The 23,783-nt window shown below is 34.3% G+C and overlaps 1 protein-coding gene across 43 annotated transcripts in view; it reads left to right on the top strand.

Moving 5' to 3' along the window:
* The first annotated feature begins 2,827 nt into the window (after positions 1 to 2,827).
* LOC115986918 (putative disease resistance protein At3g14460) overlaps positions 2,828 to 23,783 on the top strand; it is an 86,846-nt gene continuing 65,890 nt past the window's right edge. For 5 of the 43 annotated variants that reach the window (XM_031110341.1, XM_031110340.1, XM_031110338.1 and 2 more), the window contains exons 1-4: positions 2,828 to 6,656; positions 7,144 to 7,541; positions 7,722 to 8,110; positions 8,198 to 8,513. In XM_031110341.1, the coding sequence (XP_030966201.1) occupies positions 2,950 to 6,627 (3,678 nt within the window). In that variant the 5' untranslated portion in view covers positions 2,828 to 2,949 and the 3' untranslated portion in view covers positions 6,628 to 6,656; positions 7,144 to 7,541; positions 7,722 to 8,110; positions 8,198 to 8,513. Of the gene's footprint in view, positions 6,657 to 7,143; positions 7,542 to 7,614; positions 8,111 to 8,197; positions 8,514 to 8,628; positions 9,029 to 9,144; positions 9,414 to 9,984; positions 10,199 to 10,338; positions 10,918 to 11,044; positions 11,146 to 11,645; positions 11,710 to 11,955; positions 12,323 to 12,405; positions 12,497 to 12,888; positions 13,325 to 13,430; positions 13,878 to 23,783 lie in introns of those variants that run through there. The other 38 variants (XM_031110333.1, XM_031110331.1, XM_031110332.1 and 35 more) reach the window with 35 other exon arrangements.

The raw sequence follows: 23,783 nt of genomic DNA, 5'->3' as shown, positions 1-23,783 counted from the left end.
ATTTATTTTTAGGAACTAAAGTTCCTTCCACTGGCTGAACAACTGAACAACTTGACCCGGCATTAAATTTTCTTCACATAAAAGTTACAAACATTACAAAAAAAACCCTTCAATTGTAACCTCAAAATAATGGTTTGAGTAAAGCACACCAACCATTCTACTTGTTCATTATGATCCTTTCAACCTAAAAAAAAAAAATTTGTTGATCTAAGATCAAAGTTGGATGTATTTATTTCCATTGCCTCTTTAGTTTTTTTCTAAGTGGAAATTTTTAAAATTGAACAACTGTAATCTATATATATATACACTCAAAAAAAAAAAAAAAAGTAATCTATATATCTATATATATAATAATAAATAAAGCAGAGAGAAACTTAAATTAGAATTTCAAATTAGAGTTCAAATTTTGTGTCATGTGTCTTAAATTATTTATTCTCAAAGAGTTTTATTTTTTAATTTTAGAATCAAATGTGGGATCACATCATAAATATTCATTCAAGTGAGTTATTAAGTACAAAAACCAAAGAGTTTAGAATAAATAAATCGTATAAAAAAAGTTCTTCACAAAAAAAAAAAATAATGGACAATTTACATCTTATACCTAATAATATCTTTATAAATTTTTTTAAAGAGTTAACAAAATATAAAAATAACTATCAATAATATTTCAATTATATATATATAAGAATTATATTATGCATTTTATTGTATATTTTTAAGTGTATCTATACATATGCATGAAATTACATACTAGTTTTGTAATAAACCCATGAAACTAAACTCAATTAACTAGAAAAATACTTTCGTCTCACACACTTTTTAGTAGTTGATAGGAACCACACAGACTGATAAGTAGCACAGCTACACAGACAGCCATATATGTCAAATTCTTTCTCAATTATTGTGCTTATAATGTGTCTGGAATCCACCACAACGTTCAATTATTCAATCACCCCCATTGAATTCAATTCAGTGGCTATCTAGTAATACCTCTAAACCCCATGTTTTCCTCAAATTCGAAGGGCCAATTTGTGGTGTGACTTTGTTTAGCATGGATAGAATCTCAGTCTCTCTCTTGTATTATGTATTTGTTTTTAAAAACAAATAAAAAATATTTTTTTATATATATATTTAAAATAAGACAAATATACAACTTTTAAAAAGTGTGTGCTAGCATGCTACACAAATTATTTTATAATTTTTTTTTACAAACAATTAACGTGGTGGATGGTTAATTATTATAAGTAAAGTTGTTATTTCCCTAAAAAAGAAGAAGTAAAATTGTTATATTTGTGATAGGTTCAAATAAGAATAAGCTATTTATAAAAATATTGTAAAATAGTTTATGCATGTAACATTCCTCGTTATATATTTGGCAAATAAGTGCACAAACTATCACTTTGCAAACCATTCTCTTCTAGTTTTCTGCCTAAATAAATTTTATTTATATAAGTTAAATGAGTTTAGTCGTGTCAAAACAGGTCAGTCCTTCTTAATAGAGAAAATGAATTAGATCATTTGGGGTTATTCACATTATGTTGGAGAATGAAATTTAGCTATAAAAATTTACATTATCTTTGGAGAACATGTGGTTAGTGTTATCCAATTGATAAGATTATCTAAAACTCAACAACTGATTTCCTTTTTAATTGAAAGGTTATCTATTTTGATTGATTTTTTATGAATAAATAGCCATATCCGATTCCTTTTGTTTATCACTTAAAAATACAATAAAAAAAAAATCAATTAGTCCTATGGTTCTTTAATCTTCTTCTTTTTCATGAACAACCTTATCAAACAACTTCCACTCGAGTTCTCAATTTTTACTTTTGGGAAGTAATAAACTTCATAGTTCCTTCCACAGAAAAAGACTTCATTCCACTCAGATATTTTTGTAACTAAACTTCCTTCCAACAAGTTAAATTTGTCATTTTCTTTTCTTATCTTCTTTTTCAGAAACAAGTAAGCAACTTCCACTATATGTATTTATATATTTTTTGGAAGTAAAGTTCATTCCACCAACTCAAAAACTTGACCCCACATTGAATTTTCTTCACATAAAGTTACAAACACTACTAGAAAAGATGCCCCAATTATTGAAACCCCAATGGAAATAATGGTTTGAGTACCAGGTACCAACCATTCTACATTATGATCCTTTCAACCCAAAAAAAAAAAAAAAAACTTGTTGATCTTGATCTTTATACTGCTCCTTTCTATTATCAGAAATTACAGAAAAAGACACCTCGCTCCAATGCTAACTCAAGGACCAACCATTCAAAGATCAAAGCTGGATGAGTTTATTTCCATTGCTTCTTTAGTTTATTTGTTAAGTACGGTTTTTTTAAATGTGTAACTCTAATTTAATACAATAAACTGACGAAAATAAACTCGATTAAATAGATAAATTTAAAATTTTCCTGTCTCATTCACTTTTTAGTCGTTGGTAGGAGCCATACAGGCAGAGCTGCACAAAGAGCCATATATATATATATATATATATATATATATGTCTAATTCTTTCTCAATTATCGTGCTGGGATCCACTACAACGTGCAATTATTCGGTCTCTCTCGTGTCTATCTATTTGTTTTTAAAAATAAATAAAAATAATTTTTTTTTTAATTTTTTTAAATAAGACAAATATAAAACTTTAAAAAAGTGTGAGCTACCATGTTACACAAATTATTTTATATATATATATATATATATATATTATTTTTTACAATCGACTAACGTGATGGATGGTTAATATAAGTAAAATTGTTATATTAATGGATGATTAGATGAAAATTAACAATTTATAATTATGTTGTGAAATAGTTTCTGCATGTAACATTATTCATTATATATCAATCACTTTACAAACCATTCTCCCCTGCTTTTCTACCTAATTTGCAATCACTTCCCTTTGCCTTTTTTATTTCCTTCTTCTAGCAACAAGAGACCATGGCTGTCTTCCTGGGACAAGCACTTGCCACTTCAATTATTCAGGTGGCACTTGATAGACTGGCTTCTCATGAGGTCATAGACTACTTCAAGGGAAGGAAACTCAATCAGAAATTGCTACAAAACTTAGAGTTTGTGCTGTTATCTGCTAACTCAGTGCTCATTGATGCAGAGGAGAAGCAATTTACAAACTCAGCTGTGAAAAAATGGCTGGACGAGCTTAAAGATGCTGTTTATGTTGCAGATGACCTTCTGGATGAGATTGCCACGGAAGCTAAATTTCAAACTCGCACTAAAAAGGTATGGCACTCCATTTCTACTTTATTTGACAAAACGATACAGTCAAAGCTAGAAAACGTTCTAGGTATATTACAAATACTCATAGAACAAACGAAGGTCCATAATCTGAAAGAGGTTGCCGATCGAGTACCACTACCACCACGACAATTAACAACTTCTTGTCCTGAAGAATATGGTGTGTATGGTAGAGATATTGATAAGGAGGAGATATTTAAGAAGTTGCAATTAGATAATGCAAGTGGTGATGAGATATGTGTTGTTCCTATAGTGGGCATGGGTGGGGTTGGTAAAACAACCCTTGCTCGGCTTGTATATAATGACAACCGAGTAAAGGAGAATTTTGATCTCAAAGCATGGGTTTGTGTTTCAGACTCATTTGATGGTTTTAGAATAGCAAAAACTATTCTTGAAGAGATCACTTTGTCTAAATGTGACATTAGCTTGAATTTGTTACAAATTAGAATAAGAGAGAGCTTAAAGGGAAAGAAGTTTCTCCTTGTTTTAGATGATGTTTGGAATGAGAGTTATATTGCTTGGGATGAGTTCCTTACGATGTTTAGATGTGAGGCAAAAGAGATCAAAATCATTATTACAACACGTAGTGAAATTGTTGCGTCAATTGTGCACCCAATTTCAGTTCATCATCTAATGCAATTGTCTGAAGAAGAATGTTGGTTGCTATTTGCAAAGCATGCATTTAAAAATGGAAAATCGAGTGAAAATTTAGATATAGAACTAATTGGTAGAGAAATTGTTCGTAAGTGTAAAGGCTTGCCTTTAGCTGCAAAAGCACTTGGGGGTATGTTGCAGTCTACACAAGACCAAAGAGAGTGGAATCATATTTTGGAGAGTGATATATGGGATCTACCAGGAGGTGAAAGTTCTATCCTTCCGGCTCTAAGATTGAGCTACAACTATCTCCCATCACATTTGAAACGATGCTTTACTTATTGCTCAATCTTTCCAAAGGATTATGAATTTTCAAAGGATGAGTTAGTTTTGTTGTGGATGGCAGAAGATTTATTGTTGAAACCCAAGGGAAATGAAAGTATGGAAGAAATAGGTGAGCAATGCTTTAATGAGCTAATATCAAGGTCGTTTTTTCAACGATCAAATAATGATGAACCATGTTTCATAATGCATGACCTTTTTAACGACTTAGCAAAATTTATATCTGGAGAATTTTGTTTTAGGCTGGAGATTGATAAGTCATGTGAAATTACAAAAAAAATGCGTCATTTGTCATATTTTCGAACTGAATTTGATGTCCCTAAGAAATTTGAGGTGTCTTATGAAGCCAAGAATTTGCGAACCTTCTTGGGACTAGAATTGCCATCTATGTCAAATATTCCATGTAATAATATATCAACAATGGAGGTAAACAAATTGTTGTGCACATTTAAGTGTTTACGAGCATTATCATTGTCTCTCTATGGATTATTAGCTGTGTTACCTGATTCTGTTGGGAATTTGAAACATCTTCGCTATTTGAATCTTAATGGCACCGATATCGAAGGCTTGCCTGATTCTGTGTGTGGTTTGTATAATTTGCAAACCTTGTTATTGAGGAATTGTTATTCCCTCAAAGAGTTGCCAACCAACATGGGAAGACTTGTGAACTTACTTCACCTAGATATAAGAGAGACCCCTTTGAAGGGGATGCCAATGCACATGGGTAAATTAAGAAGTCTCCAAAATTTAAGTGATTTTTATGTGGGAAAAGAAAAACATAGTGGGAGTAACATTAAAGAGTTGGGAGAGCTTCCACATCTTTCTGGATCATTGTGTATATCAAACTTGGAAAACGTTTATCAAACAAGAGATGCAAAGGACGTTAATTTGAAGGATAAGAAGGGCTTGTCAGAGTTGAAGTTGAAATGGGGAAGAGATCATGAGAACTATGATTCAGAACATGAAAGAGATGTGCTTGAGCAGTTGTGTCCTCATACGAACTTGAAATCTCTTTCTATCAAATCTTATTGTGGTGCAGAATATCCAAATTGGTTAGGAGCATGTTCATTCTCTAATATGGTGTCCCTAAAGCTTGACGATTGTAAATACTGTTCCTCCTTGCCTCCACTTGGACAGCTACCTGCCCTTAAGAAACTCTCAATTGAAGGTTTGAACGGAGTATCATGTGTGGATAGTAAGTTCTCCGGGGATAGCTCTTGTGCAACTAATAAGCCATTCAAATCCCTAGAAAAATTAACATTTGAAAGGATGCCAGAGTGGAAGGAATGGTTTATATTTGAAGGTGAAGATGAAGGCGGAGTTTTCCCAACACTCCGAGAGCTTCGCATTATCGAATGTCCCAAGCTTACGGGAAATCTGCCCAGTTTACTTCCTTCTTTAAGTGTAATTGAAATTAGAGATTGCCCCCAGCTTGTTGCTTCACTTCCTAGTCCTTCGGCTCTCCATGAATTGTCCTTGACAAATTGTGATAAGGTGGTGTTGAAGGAATTATCACCTAAGCTGCAAAGTCTCGGAATTGGAGGATGCCACGTGACTCTCCTTGAGGGTGGTCTACCCACTACTTTAAAAACACTTCAAATCAATGGAGAACTTCAGTTGCCAGGGAGCCATGACTATCCATCAATTGAGAGCTTGAAGGTATATAAAGGTCCTGGTTCACTTTGGTCCTTACCATTAGAGTTTTTCCCAAAACTCAAATCTATCGATATTTCGAATTCTGATAATCTTGAATCTCTTTCGGCATCAGATATATCTCTCTTGGATCTAACTTCTCTCACTAAATTGACCATCCAGTCCTGCCCTAATTTTGTATCCTTTCCCAGCGGGGGATTGTGCGCCCCAAATTTGACACAGATTTATATTTTTCAGTGTGAAAAGTTAAAGTCACTTTCTGAAGGTATGCACACCCTCCTCCCATCTCTTCTATATTTGAGGTTGTGGGGATGTCCAGAACTGGAATCATTTCCTGAAGGGGGTTTGCCCTCCAATTTACAAATACTTGAAATCGGTAACTGCGACAAACTCTTTCTCAGACGCATGGAGTGGGGTTTACAGAGTCTTCACACTCTCAGAGAAATTGAAATTTGGTATAACGGCGAAGTGGGTTCCTTTCCAGAGGAGGCGTTGTTGCCCCCTTCTCTTCTCCGCCTCAACATTTCATTTCCACATCTGACATCACTCAATGGTAGGGGGTTTCAACACCTTACCTTGCTTAAACAGTTGGCTATTGGGTTCTGCGATAACCTCCAGCGCTTACCAGAAGAGGGCTTTCCCGCCTCCCTTTCTATTGTAGATATTATTTACTGCCCTTTGCTAAAAAAGCGGTATCGGAGAAAGAATGGAAAAGAATGGCGCAAAATTTCTCATATCCCCATCATAAGGATTGACTTTGAAGTCATCACATAAGCTATGGGTCCAGAAGTACTACTGCCCAGGTATTTGTTTCTGCACTAATTTGTACTTTTCTCTGTTTAATTCTGAATTTTGTTTATTCCCACGAACCATCGCAGCCAGTGTTGCAGTTCTCTTTGTTATTTTCGTATTCCAAAAAAATCATTTTTTAATTGAGAATGACTAGCTAGCCTCTATCAAAATTAAACTTGTATTTGATTTGGGCAACATAAATTTAAACCTCATACTCATACAACATATTTCTTAAATTTATTCATATTGTGTTTAATACGTTTTTTTATGTTTATAAAGGTATCACATGGCCCAATCATCATAGATAAACTTCAAAATATTTAGAATGAGGCTCAGAATTCTTTTAATTTGTTTAATAAATATCGAAGTAAACCTTTGTAGTAATATAAATATTTTTGGTACACTTGCGAAAGAGATGCTGTTAAATATTTTGGGTCTTGCTACAATTAAATTCTTATGAACTAAGAGATTCTCATTCAGTTGCCTTTTCTATTGTAGTGTCATTTTCAGTTGTTTCGGCTTTTTTGAGAGATGATGAGAACAAATTAATGAGAAATGGGGGTAATGGGAGCTCAATTGGGAATGGGAATGGAAATGGTGGTGTGATGGGGAGAGGGAAAGTGAGGGCTGAATCAGTTATTGAAGCAGCAACACTTGCGGCTAATGGACAGCCATTTGAGGTTGTTTACTATCCTCGTGCCAGCATGCTGGAGTTTTGTGTGAAGGCTGTGATGGTTAAAGCAGCATTTCAGATCCGGTGGTGTTTGGGAATGAGGTTCAAGATGGCTTTTGAAACTGAGGATTCATCACGGATAAGTTGGTTCATGGGAACCATTTCTTCTGTTCAGGCTGCTGATCCCATTCGCTGGCCTGATTCACCTTGGAGGCTTCTACAGGTACTAGAAAAATAAAATTAGCTTAATTTGTGTTTGCCTGATTTCAAATTTCTGAACTAGATACACAAATTAGATGGTTTTCTGATATGCTCTGGACCATTGGTTACCCAAGAACAATCAATTTGCCTATTTTCTCATTCAGTTTGCTGATAGGCAATATGGCATGCTATTTAATCTCAGGTAAGACACTGGGGCAGTTCAAAGCTAGTGCTGCTTCAATACCTGCTAATAGCAGTTGAAACTCACTGCTCATGTCTGGACAGGGACTTGCTTAGACTCTCTCTTTTTGAGTTTTGGGAAGTTTTGGTGAACGGGAAGATGTGAAGTCCTCTCCAAAGGACAGGTTGCTGCTTTGGGTTCTTTGTTCTCTTTGAAACTTAAGACAGCTCAAAAGGCTCAGCACATGACCACTCTTGTAGAGACAATGGTGGCAGAGGCAGAGGGAGAGAACTGATCTAAGTCTGGGAAGGTGCTTTTACATGACAAATCAAGTCCGATCAGCACACTCATGTCATTACCAGCAATTATTAATATGCTTTTTAAAGATAGAGATGCTCTGTGGTTCTTAGGTTTGTTAATTGATTTGTGTTTGTTGGTAATAAACTTTGGACCTGTAATCATAAATGATTTTTAAATCTTTATCAATTCTTCTGCAGGTTTTCAGACACAAAATGTGCAAATGTTGAGGCCTCAGACAATAGTATACAAAACCAAGTAAACCTCCTGCAATCCAAAACTTCCAAATAGCGAAATTACATCCGATGAGCTGCAATGATATGTCCTGCTAGCATGTTCTGTTTACTTCATGTTTGGACTGTATATACAGAGGTGTAATGTTGTGAAATGAAACATGATGCCTCATAGCTCCAATTTCAGCTCCTCGATTTGACTGAAAACAAATCTTTTATGAATTTATAGATATCAATTGTGACCACAAATTCATGATGCCTTTAGAACTTCCTCATTTTTCATGTGAGTTTACTCAAATGTCTTCTGAAATATTCCTAAATTTGCACTTTTGTTTGAGTACTTTTCCAATGGTACTAAATATTCTGCTTACTTGTAGTAATTTTGTTCCTTGTCTAAGGATTGTGTGCTGTTTTCATAACCAGATAATTTGGACCTGAAATCCTTCATGGTTTCGCTGAACTAGCTCTTTTTCTATCTTCTACGAACTCTCTGAGAATGTAGCTGGAATCTGCTGAGAAGACATGGAAGTGTTATTGGTAAGTGTAAAAGCTGTGAGTAGATTGATTTCACTATCACGTTTGTTTGTTTGTGTGTTTTAGGGCCAATTATATATTTAGTGAATTAATTTGTTGTCTTTGTACTTGTATGTCCTTCAATGTTCATAAATGAAATGATGCCAAAGAAGTAAAAAGATTGGTGCAAGATTGCTTACATCCTTGCATACATATGGTATGGATGATGAAGTAATTACATGAGCTAAAATCACAATGTGACCCACGCCCCTGTTTTATAGTCAGGTAATGTGTTGTAGTGTTGTGCTCGTACTCTACCCATTTTAGTTCGGTTACATTTATATTTATTTGTACGTTTATTTTTTGATAAATATATCTGAAAAAATTTTCACTTAATAAAGGATTGGCTGAGGAATGGTGCAACAATCACTTTCTGCCTTGAGCTCAAGTACATGTTAATCGAAGAGATGGGCTGCCTCACTGAGGATTGATGAGTAGTCTCCTTTGTTGAAGGAACAGTGTTGTGATGAGAAGAGGGGAAAAGAATGCCTAAGAATGTTCACTCCCCCATCATATTAATCAATGGTGATCATATGAAACCGAAACTGTAGACAAAGTCCTCATCACTTGTTTTCTTCATTCACATGCAGCAACATAATATTACAGTTTGGTACGTACTTCTTGTTGTACATAAACCAGCAAATTGTCCTATTGATTTGGTACCACAACTCAAAAGTGCTTCAAGAAGCAGAAAAAACATGTTTTTTGAGAGAGAATTTCTCTCTCCCAATAATCTGTTCATTTATAAAATAACAAGAAGATTATTGTGTATTAGAAAAAAAAATTCTATTTCCTTGGTTTTAATTATTTAATTATGCATTTATCCCTTTCATTTTTAGTCAGGCCAATATTTATTCTCAACTCATTTCTTGTCCTACATTTCTTATAGATTCACTAGAATGTTCCCTGGCGTTGAAGTTTATTCTTTTTTTCTTGGTACACAAGTCAACTAAACCTTAATTCCAATCAAAATTTCAAATATCACAATAGAACCCCAAAAAAAAAAAAAATTCAGCTTTCATCTTCCCTATTCACTGGACAAGCTATGGAATGATGTAACATGGGACAGCTAGATACTGATTAAATGATTTGATGCATTTATTGGTTTTTTATTTATTTGATATAATTTGTTAGTGAACGATAAAACCATGATTGTTATTTATTTTCTTTTTCTTTTGCAGAAATAACATTTTATTGATCAGTCCTAGGAAGAGGTATTAATGTGGTCCATTGCAGAATAAGCTTGTTCGTTATTTAGGGATGAAACAATGATTGTGGCAGACAAAGTGTAGACAAGTATTTAACTTGGCACCCGTACAGATTGACACCCTTAACAATATATATTTTGGGTGGAGCTTTTTAACTTGGCACCCTGGGAATTTCAAACGATTAATAGTATGTTCTGACTTTCATTTTTCGCTACTACTGCATTAAGCATTTGCTTGACCATAGATAATCCTTGGTTTTTTGGTGAATTTTATGGATTTAACAGCTCACTACCAGCAATTTCTATTCAAATTTTAAAATGTTCACAGGATATGCATGAGGAGGTAGGGATGGCTATATTTCTGGGAGCAAACTTCAGACAAATATTAAGCACATGGATACAAGTTATGCCTTGGAATGAAAGATAGTTCTGAATCCGCTTTGATTGTTATTATTTTCTTTACTTTTCTTTCTTAATTTATTTTCAAGTGGTGCTGCACTATTCTACATGTTTTTCAAACAACGATATGATGTAAATAGCCGAATGAGATTTCAATTTTTGATTTTGAAAATTATTACCTTGTTTTTAAATTCCGGGGTGACTGCAACCAACCTACCCAACCTCCCTCCACACGGACCGCACCCAATACTTCTTGTAAGTATTTTAACCTCATCTTCCCATCAATATTTCTGCAATTAGCTGCACCACCTCATTCTTCTTTCAATATTTCTACACAGAAGTTTCCTAAGCGTCTGTATTTGATGAAGCTGCAGGTTGGCCCTGAGGGCTTGTGTTTACTTTGTTTTCCAGACAAGACTCCCAATAGCAATGGCAAGAATGACCACAGGTGGTCCTCATTTTTAGCATTGAAATGTGATTAAAAGAACAAGTCCTTCAAGCCAATCAAGTATGAATCATGATCTTGAAATGTCTACAACTTGATTATTTTCTGTGTGAAATATCAAGGGACTTTTCTGCAATTATATTGTTGTTCCTATTGCACATAGGTGTTGATTTCCATTTATATTTTGTAGGACTTCTTGTTTGCTTAGTGAGAGAAGTGAGGTTAGGAAATTCAGGAGAAAAAGTATTGTTAAAGGAGTATTAACAGTGGCAGCACTCCAAAGCCAACCAGGTACTCCATCTATTCCTACATCATTGCACTTCCAAGTTTCATACATTTTTTTTTTTTTTTTTGGGGGGGGGGGGGGGGGTGTTATGATGGAAAGGATGGGAGTTGTTATGGACCAAAGGGGTTGTGCATTTATAATATCTTTGGTAGATCCTGATAAAAGTTCTCTCAACAACTTTGGGGCTTTTGACTATGATATTCGTAATTACCATAAGTCATTGCTAATTATCATCGATCACAATAATGTGAAAATTGAGAAACTTCTCAGAATGTTGCTCATGTAGGGCTTGTCACCATGATCTGTTTAATATAGTTTGAGTTTTGCCACTAACATGGTGATTCAAAGGGGGAGTATTTGGAAGAATAAATTAGCTGATACTCTAATAGAGATATAAATCTATCTGGGAGCTACATGACCAAAATATACATATTTTGTCATTTTGCATTGAATATTTTGTCACCTATGGCCACTGACCTCGGTGTTTATTGTTGATATGTTGCAGAACTGTGGCCAGATTCTAATGCAAGACTCCTTAACAAATTGGGGCTTTGGACAATGATCTTATTGTTAGTTACTCCAACTCACTTCTTTCCTCTTTTTTTTTTTCCAACAATGAGAATCATGAACCCCATCTCTGTAACTTAAGGGAACTTTAGCCAAAATAGCTTAAAATCTTAGCCTCTATATTGAAAAACAAATATATTATTTATTGATTCACAGCATACGAAACATTAATAGAAACTTCTATGAAAGAAATTGGCTCTGCTAGCTAAGTTACTAATGTCAGTCTCTTATTATCTTAAAACATCTAGATTTGATCTCAGCAGGACTCATTATCGACATGGTATGATCCGAGTGCTCAATGTGAATACCATATGCAAGGAAGGGGACATTGGACTTATGATTGCTATTACCTTAAACATAAGATTCAGGACCTCATCAACCAAGACCTCCGGAGTCCATATGTTAGTCTCATCAGTCGTCTGGAAAGAGGGGTTGAAAAGTTGTTGCAAGACCACTTACACATTATCAGAGACAATGACATGATCGATATTGAGAGCTATGGCCAGCTAACCCTATCTCCAATAGCTCCTGACATTCACAAAACTGTAGGCTGGCGACATCAATTGAATGTTACACAATCAGCTATCGCCAACTAACCCTACACAATCAAATAGAGTATGCTTTGATTGTTGTCATGTATTTAACAATTGCTTCACATTTCTTTAATTCTTGGATTCTTCTTATTTGTGGATGCTTAGTCTGGTTTTGCAGACCCACTACGTGCATGGAGTATATTGCTGTTGCACAACCAAGTTGTTTATCAAATACAGAATTTCATTTTACAGCCAGGTACATGCCAAAATGACAAGGATCAGCATCAGTTCTCTATTTTGTTGGTACTCGTTAAACATATTCCTGACCATCACCTATCATTTCAATTCTTTCTGTACAACACATTGTCAAGGCCAAGATCAAAATCCATTCTGAATGGATTTGGAACTAAATGGCATTTGCTCATATATTTTAAACCATTGAGCTGATTGTCATTATTACAAAAATAGAGAAGAATAGTACATGTACATCCTTTGTTGGTGGAAACATTTACTAGCCATTTCTGGGATATTATGCTCCATTGGATCTAATCGACTCTTGTTGATTACAATAATGTTTGAATTTAAAACTCCATCATCCAGGGTTTATTTATAACAAGCAAAAACTGATGCATTCCATTTACCATATAGGGAGGGGAAAATTGTATATTTCATATACCTAGTTTTAAATCCAGTTTATATCACCAGATGCAACAATTTGACTATGATGGGCTTGCAAAGACTTCATTTGACATTTTGAAATTGGTGGTGGACGTGAAGATGTGAAGTCATCTCTTGGGGACAGAGAGCTATTTTTGGTTTTTCGCTTCCACTCCAGATGGCTCCAAAGGCTCAGCACTGTTGATATCGCTACTGCCCTCACTAGTAGAAGCTTCCCAATTCCCTTTTGTACGTCAAGAACTTTATATTGTCCTATGCCGATGCCATGGTGCCCGAAATAGAGAAAGATGGAAAATCTGGCTACTAGCACAAAATTGCTCAAGTCTTGTTCCTTGAAGGATCAAAGTCAATCTTGAGGCCCTCCGATATCAGTACCAGACTAATAGGTTTTCCCCCCAACAAAAAGGTATTTTGTGGTTGTTAGCTTTGTTCCATTAATTTATGTTTCTTGGTATAAGATTCTGACTTCCAACCAATGATTATTTTTAAAATATTTGCAAACTCTTTCACAGGTTTCAAACAAAAATGTGGAACACATTTGTGGTTTCTAACAACAGTATACCAGGCAATTGCTCCACATGATCCAATTTACTCGCCTAGGTTGATATGGCTTCTTCCAAAAGTATCCCTTGATGCTATCATGTATTCAGCTTATTTCTAGTACTAATTAAGTTCCATATGGTATCTATATTGTGCTCATCTATGATGATTGGCAGTTGTCTTGTAAGTTAGCTTCATAGGCTTCTTTTAGTTTTTAATAAAGCATAGGAATGCCTAATGTTTCCTTCGAAATTAATACAAGTTCTAGATTTAAAAATACTATTGAAGTCACTGCAATAGAGAAGTGCCAATTTGCTTAGTGAATTGAATTTCAATACTATGTGTTTTAGAGCTCATAATGAGATCAAAGTACTTTATTTTACACAAATAGATACGACAATGTTGTATGAGTTATCCAATTTATGTTGCAAGTGAGATATTTGGGTCTTTATTCTCAAATATAAGAATGTTAAGTAGTTTTTTTGAAGAACTTCAATCTCTTGTAAGAATTCCAAACTATTCTTTCCCCATCTTTGGATTTAGCCAAACCTACCATACTTGTCCCAATTGGAAAAGAGAAAAGGTTAACCTTTTAATGGGCCTTCAAGCAATTTCTTTAATGACCATGGGGCTCCACTGATTTAACTAGAAGCTGCCTAAAAGCCCATATTGTAGCACCCATTCTTACGTTCAGCCAAGTTCTAGAACAGTTCAACCTATCACTATTTAATGATGATATATTGATTTGTTGGGGTGTAACAAGGTATTAATTCCTTGGAGGCTAAAATATAAAAAGATATAACAATTCAAAAAATTGATATACAAATGGGCTTGTAATCACGACGTAATAAAGAAAAACAAAAATGGAAAAGAAGTTCATTCTATTCTAAAAAAATTATTACAATCTCTTTAGTTTCAATTGTGATAAATTGCATTTCTAATGCTTAACTTGAAGAGGTTTGAAGATTTTTACAAAGCTAAGCATTCATTGCACCAAATAGAATTGGACGTGGAGTTGTACTAAACAAAGAGGGTACCACATGATTTATTGTTGACACTGAGATGTTGTATGTTATCTAATAGAATTGTTAGGTTCAATTGGAGATTTCTAACTTCTACACTGTCTTACACCTATCTTATTCTAAAAGGTTTACACTATTTAAATCAAATAAATATGTAATATCCAAATAAAAGATACTTAAATCATTGAAATTAATTCCCAGTCATATATAATCATAGATATGGGATTTGTAGAAAGAAAATATTGCATTGATTTGGGAAAAATATGTGAGATTTATACTACATAAACACTGAAAGATATAGCTCACTGTGTTAATGTTGTAGATTAGAGCTTTATTAGTAAAAGCTTGATCTTCAAAGTTTTTCTTAGAATTTTCTTTAGTATGGGTTTGGTCTCTTTAGAAAGGCTGATGGGTTTTAGTGCAGCCCAAAGGAACCTCGATCCAAAAGAGTGAATGATGGTAGTGATTGGCTACACACCTTGATAGCTAGAAGCTAGACCGCAAGCTTTTGCCTTGTGGTCGAGAGAGAGGATAGGTTAGAGTTAGACACAAGGGTTGGATCCACTACCTTGACCCAATCCTGCCCATTGAAAATCCAACAATCACATAGCCTAATCAATATTAAAAACACACGACTCAATCTAGAATCTTTATTTCCAGACCCGATCCGACCCATTTAAGGAAACGAAAGAGAAGTGATGAGAAGCGTTTCAACTTTCAAAGCCCATAAGCAATCCCAAGTATTTCTGAACTTTTAGAAGTATTTAGCCCATAGTATATATGAACAGTCTAGATCACATAAGCCAGTCACTACGATGGGCTTGCAAAAACTTTTTGTTAGATTTTGAAATTTGTAGTGAACTCAAGACTTGTATTTTTTTTTTTAAAAAAAAAGTATCATATTTTAACTAATAAAACTTAAAATTCACCAACATCAAGCCATATGAAGTTATGTAAAAAAATATATGGTTGCTATGTGTAAATTTACATTGGTACTATTCATATTGTATTTAATTTTTTATTCTTTTTTTTACGTATCCTGATAATGAAGAAAAAGAATGAATGATGATTGTTATGGGTAAGGAAATAAAAAAAATTAAAAAAAATCAAGAAAAAAAATGAAAAGTTAATATTTTAATAAAATGTAGTGTAAAATAAATAACCTAGTGGGGTGTGTTGAAAAATGGGTATGTAAAATAGAGAAAAAAAAGAGAGAAAGTTTTTAAGTTAAAATAAAAAAATAAAAAATAAAATAAAAATTTACACAAGTTTATGCAATGTTTTTACAGGTGCTATTTTTGGTATTTGTTACTCCATAATGTTGGAGTCCATAAGCCTTGCTTCTCTAGGCCTAAAATCCAATACCCCCTGTATTTCGAGGCTAAATTGCTTTATCAAAAGTTGAATCATAATCAAATTCACATCGTCAAATGTAAACAAAATAACTAATAATCAAAGGGGGAAATGCTTTTACACCTGGACTCAGGTAAAATCTTTGTCTTTTCATAAACAACTTTAACAAAGCAATTTCCATTGGAGCTTTTTTATAGGGACCAATGACCCATAACCATCCAATATATTGAGAAAGAAACTCTCTATTCCCTCTAACATGAAAATTTTAAAAAGATTGTGTTCATCTTACATCTAGTTAATTTTTTTATAGATACGACAATGGAGCATGAACTATCCAATTCATGTTGCAAGTGAGATATTTGGGTCTTTCTTCTCAAATATAAGTAGTCTTTTTGAAGGAACTTCAAATCTCTTGCTGTAAGAATTTCAAACTATTTTCCCCCCATCTTTGGATTTAGCCAAAGCTACTAATCTTTTTTATTTTAAACAATTTTGTTTTGCAATGCATGACCATATCCTTCATTACACTATACTTGTACCCAACTGGAAAATAAACAAAGTTAAATTTATATTTGGAAGGTTTTGCTTTAGATTGGACAGGGGACAACAAAGTCCTCCTAAATTTTGTAGATTTTGTTGTGGTTTGCCATCACTTTGGCTGCTCCATATCTGCAAGACCCCTCTGTTGTTTAGTATTATTCTTATCAAGATGGTTAATTGTTGTTACACACAAATTCTTGCACACAACTGTACACACAAGCAAATTTTGCACTAAAATCATGACTTCAAGTCATAATTTCAGTGCAAACTTAATGCATATGGTTGTGCAAAAAAGCATGTAATAGATACCACTCTACAAAGATATCAATCACATCTCTATTTCTTCCTCTTTTTTTTTTTTGGTGGTTGTGTATTTCACATTATTTTAATGGGCCTGAGTGATTATCACGCCAAAGATACGTAGCAATCACAATTTTTAGCACTTAAAAATTAAGTACTGTAGTTTAAATCTTTCTACCAAACATGCCTAAGCCTTACATTTCCATTTCCTACTCGGATCAAGATTTTTAGAGCCCTTTAGAGTACTCTACCCGTAGAGTTCATTTAATCTGGACCATTCAATTTCTTAACCAATAACTTATGTTATAAAATGTCATTAATCCACCTAGAAAAGCCTTAAATGATAATGTCATATCAGGCTGTTAAAAAGGACAACAACTTTACAAGTTAGATTGTGCCTTTTGGAAGCCCAATAACTGTGTGGGATCTACCACAACGCATAATTCAGTCATCCCATTAAAATCAGCTGTCCTATCTCTTTCATCTTCATTTTTAGCAATCAACTTCCACTCGATTTTTTTATTTTTACTTTCGGAGCCTAAACTTGTTACTTGACTTCCTTCCACATAAAATAGTTACAAACATTACGAGACATCTGTCTCTTGATTTGTCTCATTTTAAAAGAATCCCCATGTAGTTAGCCTTTACAAGTCAACAACTATGTTCTCCACTTCTCCTAAAGCAAGTTACATGAATGTTATTATCAATTTCTCCCCCTTACAAATTTTCTTATTCTAGTGGGTTCATAAAAACCCAAATCCCCATAGAAAAAAAACAAGATTCCAAGGTCAAGAGAAACAAAAACCATGAAAAAAGATTGGACGGCTCTGATTTGATTTAAGAAGTTGCTAGGAAGTGACTTCCACTAGGTTTACTATTTATTTTTAGGAAGTGAAGTTCCTTTCACTGGCTGAAAAAAAACCTTGACCCGCATTGAATTTTCTTCATATAAAGTTACAAACAATACAAGAAAAGACGCCCCAATCCAATTATAACCTCAAGGAAAATAATGGTTTGAGTAAAAAACACCAACCATTCTACTTGTTGATTATAATCTTTCAACTTCTCCTTTCTATTATCAGAAATTACAGAAAAAGAGACACCTCGCACCAATGCTAACCTAAGGATATAATGGTTTGACTAACACCAACCATTCTAAGATCAAAGCTGGATGAGATTATATCCATTGCTTCTTTAGTTTATTTGTTAAGTACACTTTTTTTAAAATGAATAATTGTAATTTTGTATAATAAACCCACGAAAATAAACTCAATTAACTAGATAAATTTTCCTGTCACTCACATTTTAGAAGTTGGTAGGAACTACACAGACTGATAGGCACAAAGAGCCATATATGTCAAATTCTTTCTCAATTATTGTGCTTATTATCGTGTCTGGGATCCACCATAACGCACAATTATTCATTGAAATCAATTCAATGGTTCACATTTGATTCACACAAAGGGCCTTTCTGCTACACGCATTAAAAGCAAAAGAAGAAGTATTTTGAGAGTTTCTGCAAAACAAAAAACACCTTTACAGATCACATTTCTCTCTCAGAGCATTAGCATTGGAAAATGTTAATGCTACTCTATTTTACCATTCTAAAAACTCACTTTATCATTATACCATCTTATTTTACAATACCTCCACATCCCAAACTTTTATTTTCCTCTTTTACTCATTAAAATAATATATATCAAAATTATATCTTTTCTGTCTCATCTCTCTCCTCTCTTTCATTTTTAGCTCTCTTCCAAATAAACCCCAGAAACCTCACGGCAGCCCCAAAAACCTCAGCCTCGAAACCCATGGCCACCACCATCACCACGGCAACCCCCCACCTTCACCACCATGAACCCACATATGACCCATAATAAAACCCCACCCCCTTCCACCACGCCACCACCCCACGGCAACCCCAGAAACCTCAGCCCCGAAACCCATGGCCACAACCATCACCACAGCAACCCCCCACCTTCACCACCATGAACCCACATGACCCATAATAAAAACCCCACCCCCTTCCACCACCACCACCACCCCACGGCAACCCTAGAAACCTTAGCCCCGAAACCCATGGCCACCACCATCACCACGGCAACCCCCCTCACCTTCACCACCATGAACCCACATATGACCCATAATAAAAACCCCACCCCTTTCCACCACCACCACCACCACCACGGCAACCCCCAACTCCACCACCATGAACCCACAAAAAAAATCCATCCCAAAATCAAATCAAACCAATAGCAAATTCCGAATCCACAAGATGACCCATAAAAAAAAAATCAAGTCAAAATTTACACAAACCCAGTTACAAACCGATCTCGCTGCTGCAAACCACACCGGAAACCCATGAACATGCTGCCACAAACCACCATACCACGCCGCCGCATACCCATGAACCCAGAAAACGTACCCCAAAATACCTAGAAATTGCCACCATACCACGTCGATCTGACTTCCCAGTCTCACCTCCACGCTGGACCCACGACCCACACCAGAAAAGCCCACCGTGAGAGAGAGACGTGATGAGAGAGCCGTTGTGGAGAGAGGAATGAGAAGAGAAACAACGTGAGAGGGAGAGTTAGAAAATGGGGAATAGAAAAATATTATAAGTTTTAGAATTGTGCTACAGTACTATTCTACCTTTAGAATTGTACTGTAGCACAATTCTAAATATTTTTGCAATACTCCCTTTTGACATTTTCTGATGCAGTGGTTATTTGGTACATTTATGCTAAAATGCTCTTAGATATGGCATTAGCATCTTTTGATGCTAATGCTCTCACTCTCCTAGTTCGACAAGGTTGAATTATAAATCAAATTCATTTTTTCAAAAGTAAACGAACAAAACTTAGTTACAAGGTGCTATTCCTTAAGTTTCTCTCTTAAGATTCAGTCATGTGGCTACTTAACTAAAAAATACACTTCCATCTCATAAGAAAAAATCCACATAACAAAATTTTAAAAGGAGAACCTAAGGAATAGCATCTAAGTATTGTACCTAAGTCTTACTCAAAATAAACACTCAAAGGGAAAAGGAAAATGCCTTACACCGCATAGAGGTAAGTCTTTTGTCTTTTTTTGTCCTTATTTATTTATTTTTATTGTCGCCAATCAACAATATAACTCACCGGCGGACATAAGTTAAAGATACAATTAACGAGTGCTTTTAAGACAATTATTAACCAACTATTTTAAGAAATTTTGGCATAACTTTTATGAAAAATAGAAAAAACTATCAAAATATTAATTACTTTTTTCTTTATTCATAAAATCTTTTCTAAAATAGTTGGTTAAAAATTGCACTTAAGTCATCAGTTAACGTTTTAAGCCTCTGTTTGGATACCAATGAAAAATGAAAATTATTTCACTATTAACTTATTTTTGCTACTATTCATGGGTCTCACTTCACTTTTTGGTACTATTCATGGGCTCCACCGTACTATTTCAACTAACTTTTATCTTTATCTACAGTACTTTCAGTAATAAGTTTTCAGTTTCAATAAAATAAGCAGTATCTAAACAGACCCTAAAAGTAAACACTAGTCTTTCTTTCTTCTTTTGTAGGTACAAACATTACAAGAATGCTAACCCAAGAATACAATGGTTTGAGTAACACCAACCATTCTAACATACTAACATCTAAGTTTTTTTTTTTTTTGATAACCAGCCAATTCATTAAACTAAGAAGAACTACAAAAGGTGCCCCAATCTTGCCTACAAGCTTTCAAGATAGGGGGAGGCAAATCATAGTTATTACACAAGAAGCTTGCCTTAAGAGCAACAACATATTAAGCAGCTGAGTGAGCTGCTGAGTTCAAAGATCTCTTAACCCAGCAAAACTTACAATTATCAAAAAATACACTCAAAACAGCAGTATCCCGAGTGATGGAGGAAATGGACCAATCAGATGGTTCTTTAGCTTTGGACAGGGCATCTAAACATATTTTTGAATCTCCCTCCACAACGATGTTGTTCCAATTATAATTGTTAGCCAAGTTTAGAGCCCACTGAATTGCAGTTGCTTCAGCTTGAGTAGGAGAGCATAAATCATGAATTTTAGTCCATACCTTTAACACCTCACCAAACTCATTTCTTACTACCACAACTAAGGAGGTGAAAGCCTGTGAGACAGCAGCATCCACATTTAGTTTTATATAGTTTCTTGGAGCCGGCATCCATGAAATTAATTCCTCACTTAGAGCATTCTCATCAGGTGTGCCAAATGCCAAATATTTGGCATTTGCCACACCAAAAACCAAAAATCCTCTCTCATGAGGTGTGCCAAATGCCAAAACATTTGGCACATATGAACAGTTCCATTCTAAAAATATAACGATATGGCCAGAAATGCTATATGCAAAAATTAATTTTTTAATGATTTTCTCTCTCCTCTCTGTCATGTTATCTCCTTTTTTTTTCCTCTCTCTCTCTCGTCCGCCTCCCTCACTTTTCTCTCAGCCCTTCTCTCTCCTCTCTCTCTCTCTCTATCTCAGCCTCTCTCATAATCCGCCAAGCAGCTCGCCTCTCCTCTAGCGCTAACGCCGCTTGTCTCCGCCGATGCCGCTCCAAGCAACTTGCCTCCGCCATAATCTGCCCGATCTCACTAAGATCCGATTCACCTCCTCCACTCACTAGTAGCTCACCTCATCCACTCGCCAAGCAGCTCACCTCTCCTCCGACGCCAACACCGCTTGCCTCCGCCGAAGCCGCTCGCCAAGCAACTTGCTTCGCCTCCGCCGATGTTGTCGAAATCTGCCCGATCTCACTAAGATCCGATTCCCCTTATTTGTTTGGATTGTTTATGGTTGATTTTGGGGATTGGATCTGGTTTGAGAAATTGGATTGGAGGATAACAATGATTTGGGATTGGATTGTTTGATTTGGGATGGGTTTTGAAGTTTGTGAATATGGTGGGTTGTTATGGATTTTTTTTTTTTTTTGGTTGGTTTTTTTTTTTTTTTTTTTTAAAGGTGGTGTTGGTGGATGTGAGTTTATGTCGGTGGTGGCTGTCGGTATTGTTGCAGCAGTGGTTGTTGGTGGCCGTTGTTGCAGTAGTGGTGGTGGTGGTTGTGCCGTTGTTGCTGGTGTTGTTGCTATTGACGATGGGAGAAATTAATATATTATTTTAATGTATTGTTAATATTATTTTAATGTATAGAATTGAAGAATAGATCATCTGATAAATAGGATATTGTAAAATAATGTGTTAAAATAATAAAATAAATTTTTGGTATGTCAAAATGACATTTTTTATGAGAGAGTTGTTGGGAATGCTCTAAGTTGGTAAGTTTATAACCGAAATTTTGTATAACAAAGCGGTGAAGATAAACTCAATTAACTAGAGAAATTACTTCTCTCACTCGCTTTATGGTAGTTGGTAGGAAGTGGGAACCACCACAACTGATAGCACAGCTGCAAAAGAAAGAGCCATTTTCTAATGTCAAATTTTCAATTATTGTTCTTCCTGGAAATGGCACAATGACTGTGTCTGGGATCCACCGTCACACGCAATTATTCAATCATCCCATTAAAATCAATTCAATAGTTCACATTTGATTCACACGCATATAGTGGTAAAGGACATTTATTGTGCACGACCTAAAAGCAAAGATGATTTTTTCCCCTAATATATAAGTGGAAGATTTAATTATAATATCTTTTTTTTAATATTATTTAAGAAGTATAAAAGATAAATTGTTTGTAAAGAACACTAGAAATAAACTTCAACCACACATTATATTATTTACAAAATATCTAGTCTTATATAATAATTGAATGTAAAATGCATTATGTTTTCTTGAAAATAAAAATTACAAAATTTAAAACACTTTTAAATAACAAATACTGATAGCTAAATCTTGCAAATCTAATATATTGTATCAACTATACTTTGTTAGAAAATAATTAAATCATTTTAAGAATGTTTTGGAACTAACCCTTATAAACCTTATTTATTATTTTCATTTTTTACTTAAAAAAAAAAACAAATCGCCAAATTTTTCCATGTGTAGTGTAGGTTTCCGACTAGTATTAAGATAAATATATTGTCTTGGGTTGCCACTAATATGACACATAAAAAATATAACCCAAAGTGATTAACATTTTTTTTTTTTTTGTATGCGCATAAATTATAATTATTATTAGAATATAAATTCTACTCAAATTTTTATTCATATAATTATAGTATAAAATCTAAAAGTTCTTATTACAAGAGTTTCCACCAAAATTTATAAATACAAATCTAAAAAAGATAATATGAAATGAGACCTTTTTCATTATTTTTGGTGAAAGGGAAAGGGGTCTTAGAGTTTCAAATTTCAATGGAGAACTAAACACCATAACTAATTATTCAATTCTATGTATAAATTATAATTTATATTGGAAAGAAATGAATTTTATTTATATAAGTTAAACGAGTTTAGTTGTGTCAAAACAGGTCAATTCATCTTGATAGAGATAATGAATCAAATCATTTGGGGTTATTCACATTATGTTGGACAGTAAAAATTAATTAACTATAAAAATTCACATTATCTTTGGAGAACGTATGGTTGGTGATATCCAATGTTGATAAGATTATTGAAACTCAACAAACTCATTTCCTTTTTCCTTGAAGGATTATTTATTTTGATTGATTTTTTATGAATAGAGAGCCATATCCGATTCTTTTTGTTTATTACTTAAAAATACAATAATAAAAAAATCAGTTAGTCCTATGTTTCTTCAATCTTCTTCTTTTTCATGAACAACCTTATCAAACAACTACCACATACCCTTGGTGCGATGGTCTCTCCACAAGTATAAGTGTTTGTGAGGTGTGGGGGGCAATGGTCGGGATTCAAGTCTTTAGAAAAGAGTTTCACACACATATACACTTAAATTAGATTAAAGTAGAATTTCTATCTTATATATAAAAATAAAATTAAAAAAAAAAACCTTATCAAACAACTTCCACTTGATTTCTTAATTTTTGCTTATGGGAAGTAAACTTCATAGTTCCTTCCACAGAAAAACACTTCATACCACTCAAATATTTTTGCGAACTAAACTTCCTTCCAACTAGTCAAATTTGTCATTTCTTATCTTCTTTTTTTA

Source organism: Quercus lobata, chromosome 4, assembly GCF_001633185.2.
Source record: "Quercus lobata isolate SW786 chromosome 4, ValleyOak3.0 Primary Assembly, whole genome shotgun sequence".
Lineage (NCBI taxonomy): Eukaryota > Viridiplantae > Streptophyta > Magnoliopsida > Fagales > Fagaceae > Quercus > Quercus lobata.
The sequence above is the reverse complement of the archived record's forward strand: the minus strand, read 5'-3'. Positions and strand labels throughout refer to the sequence as shown.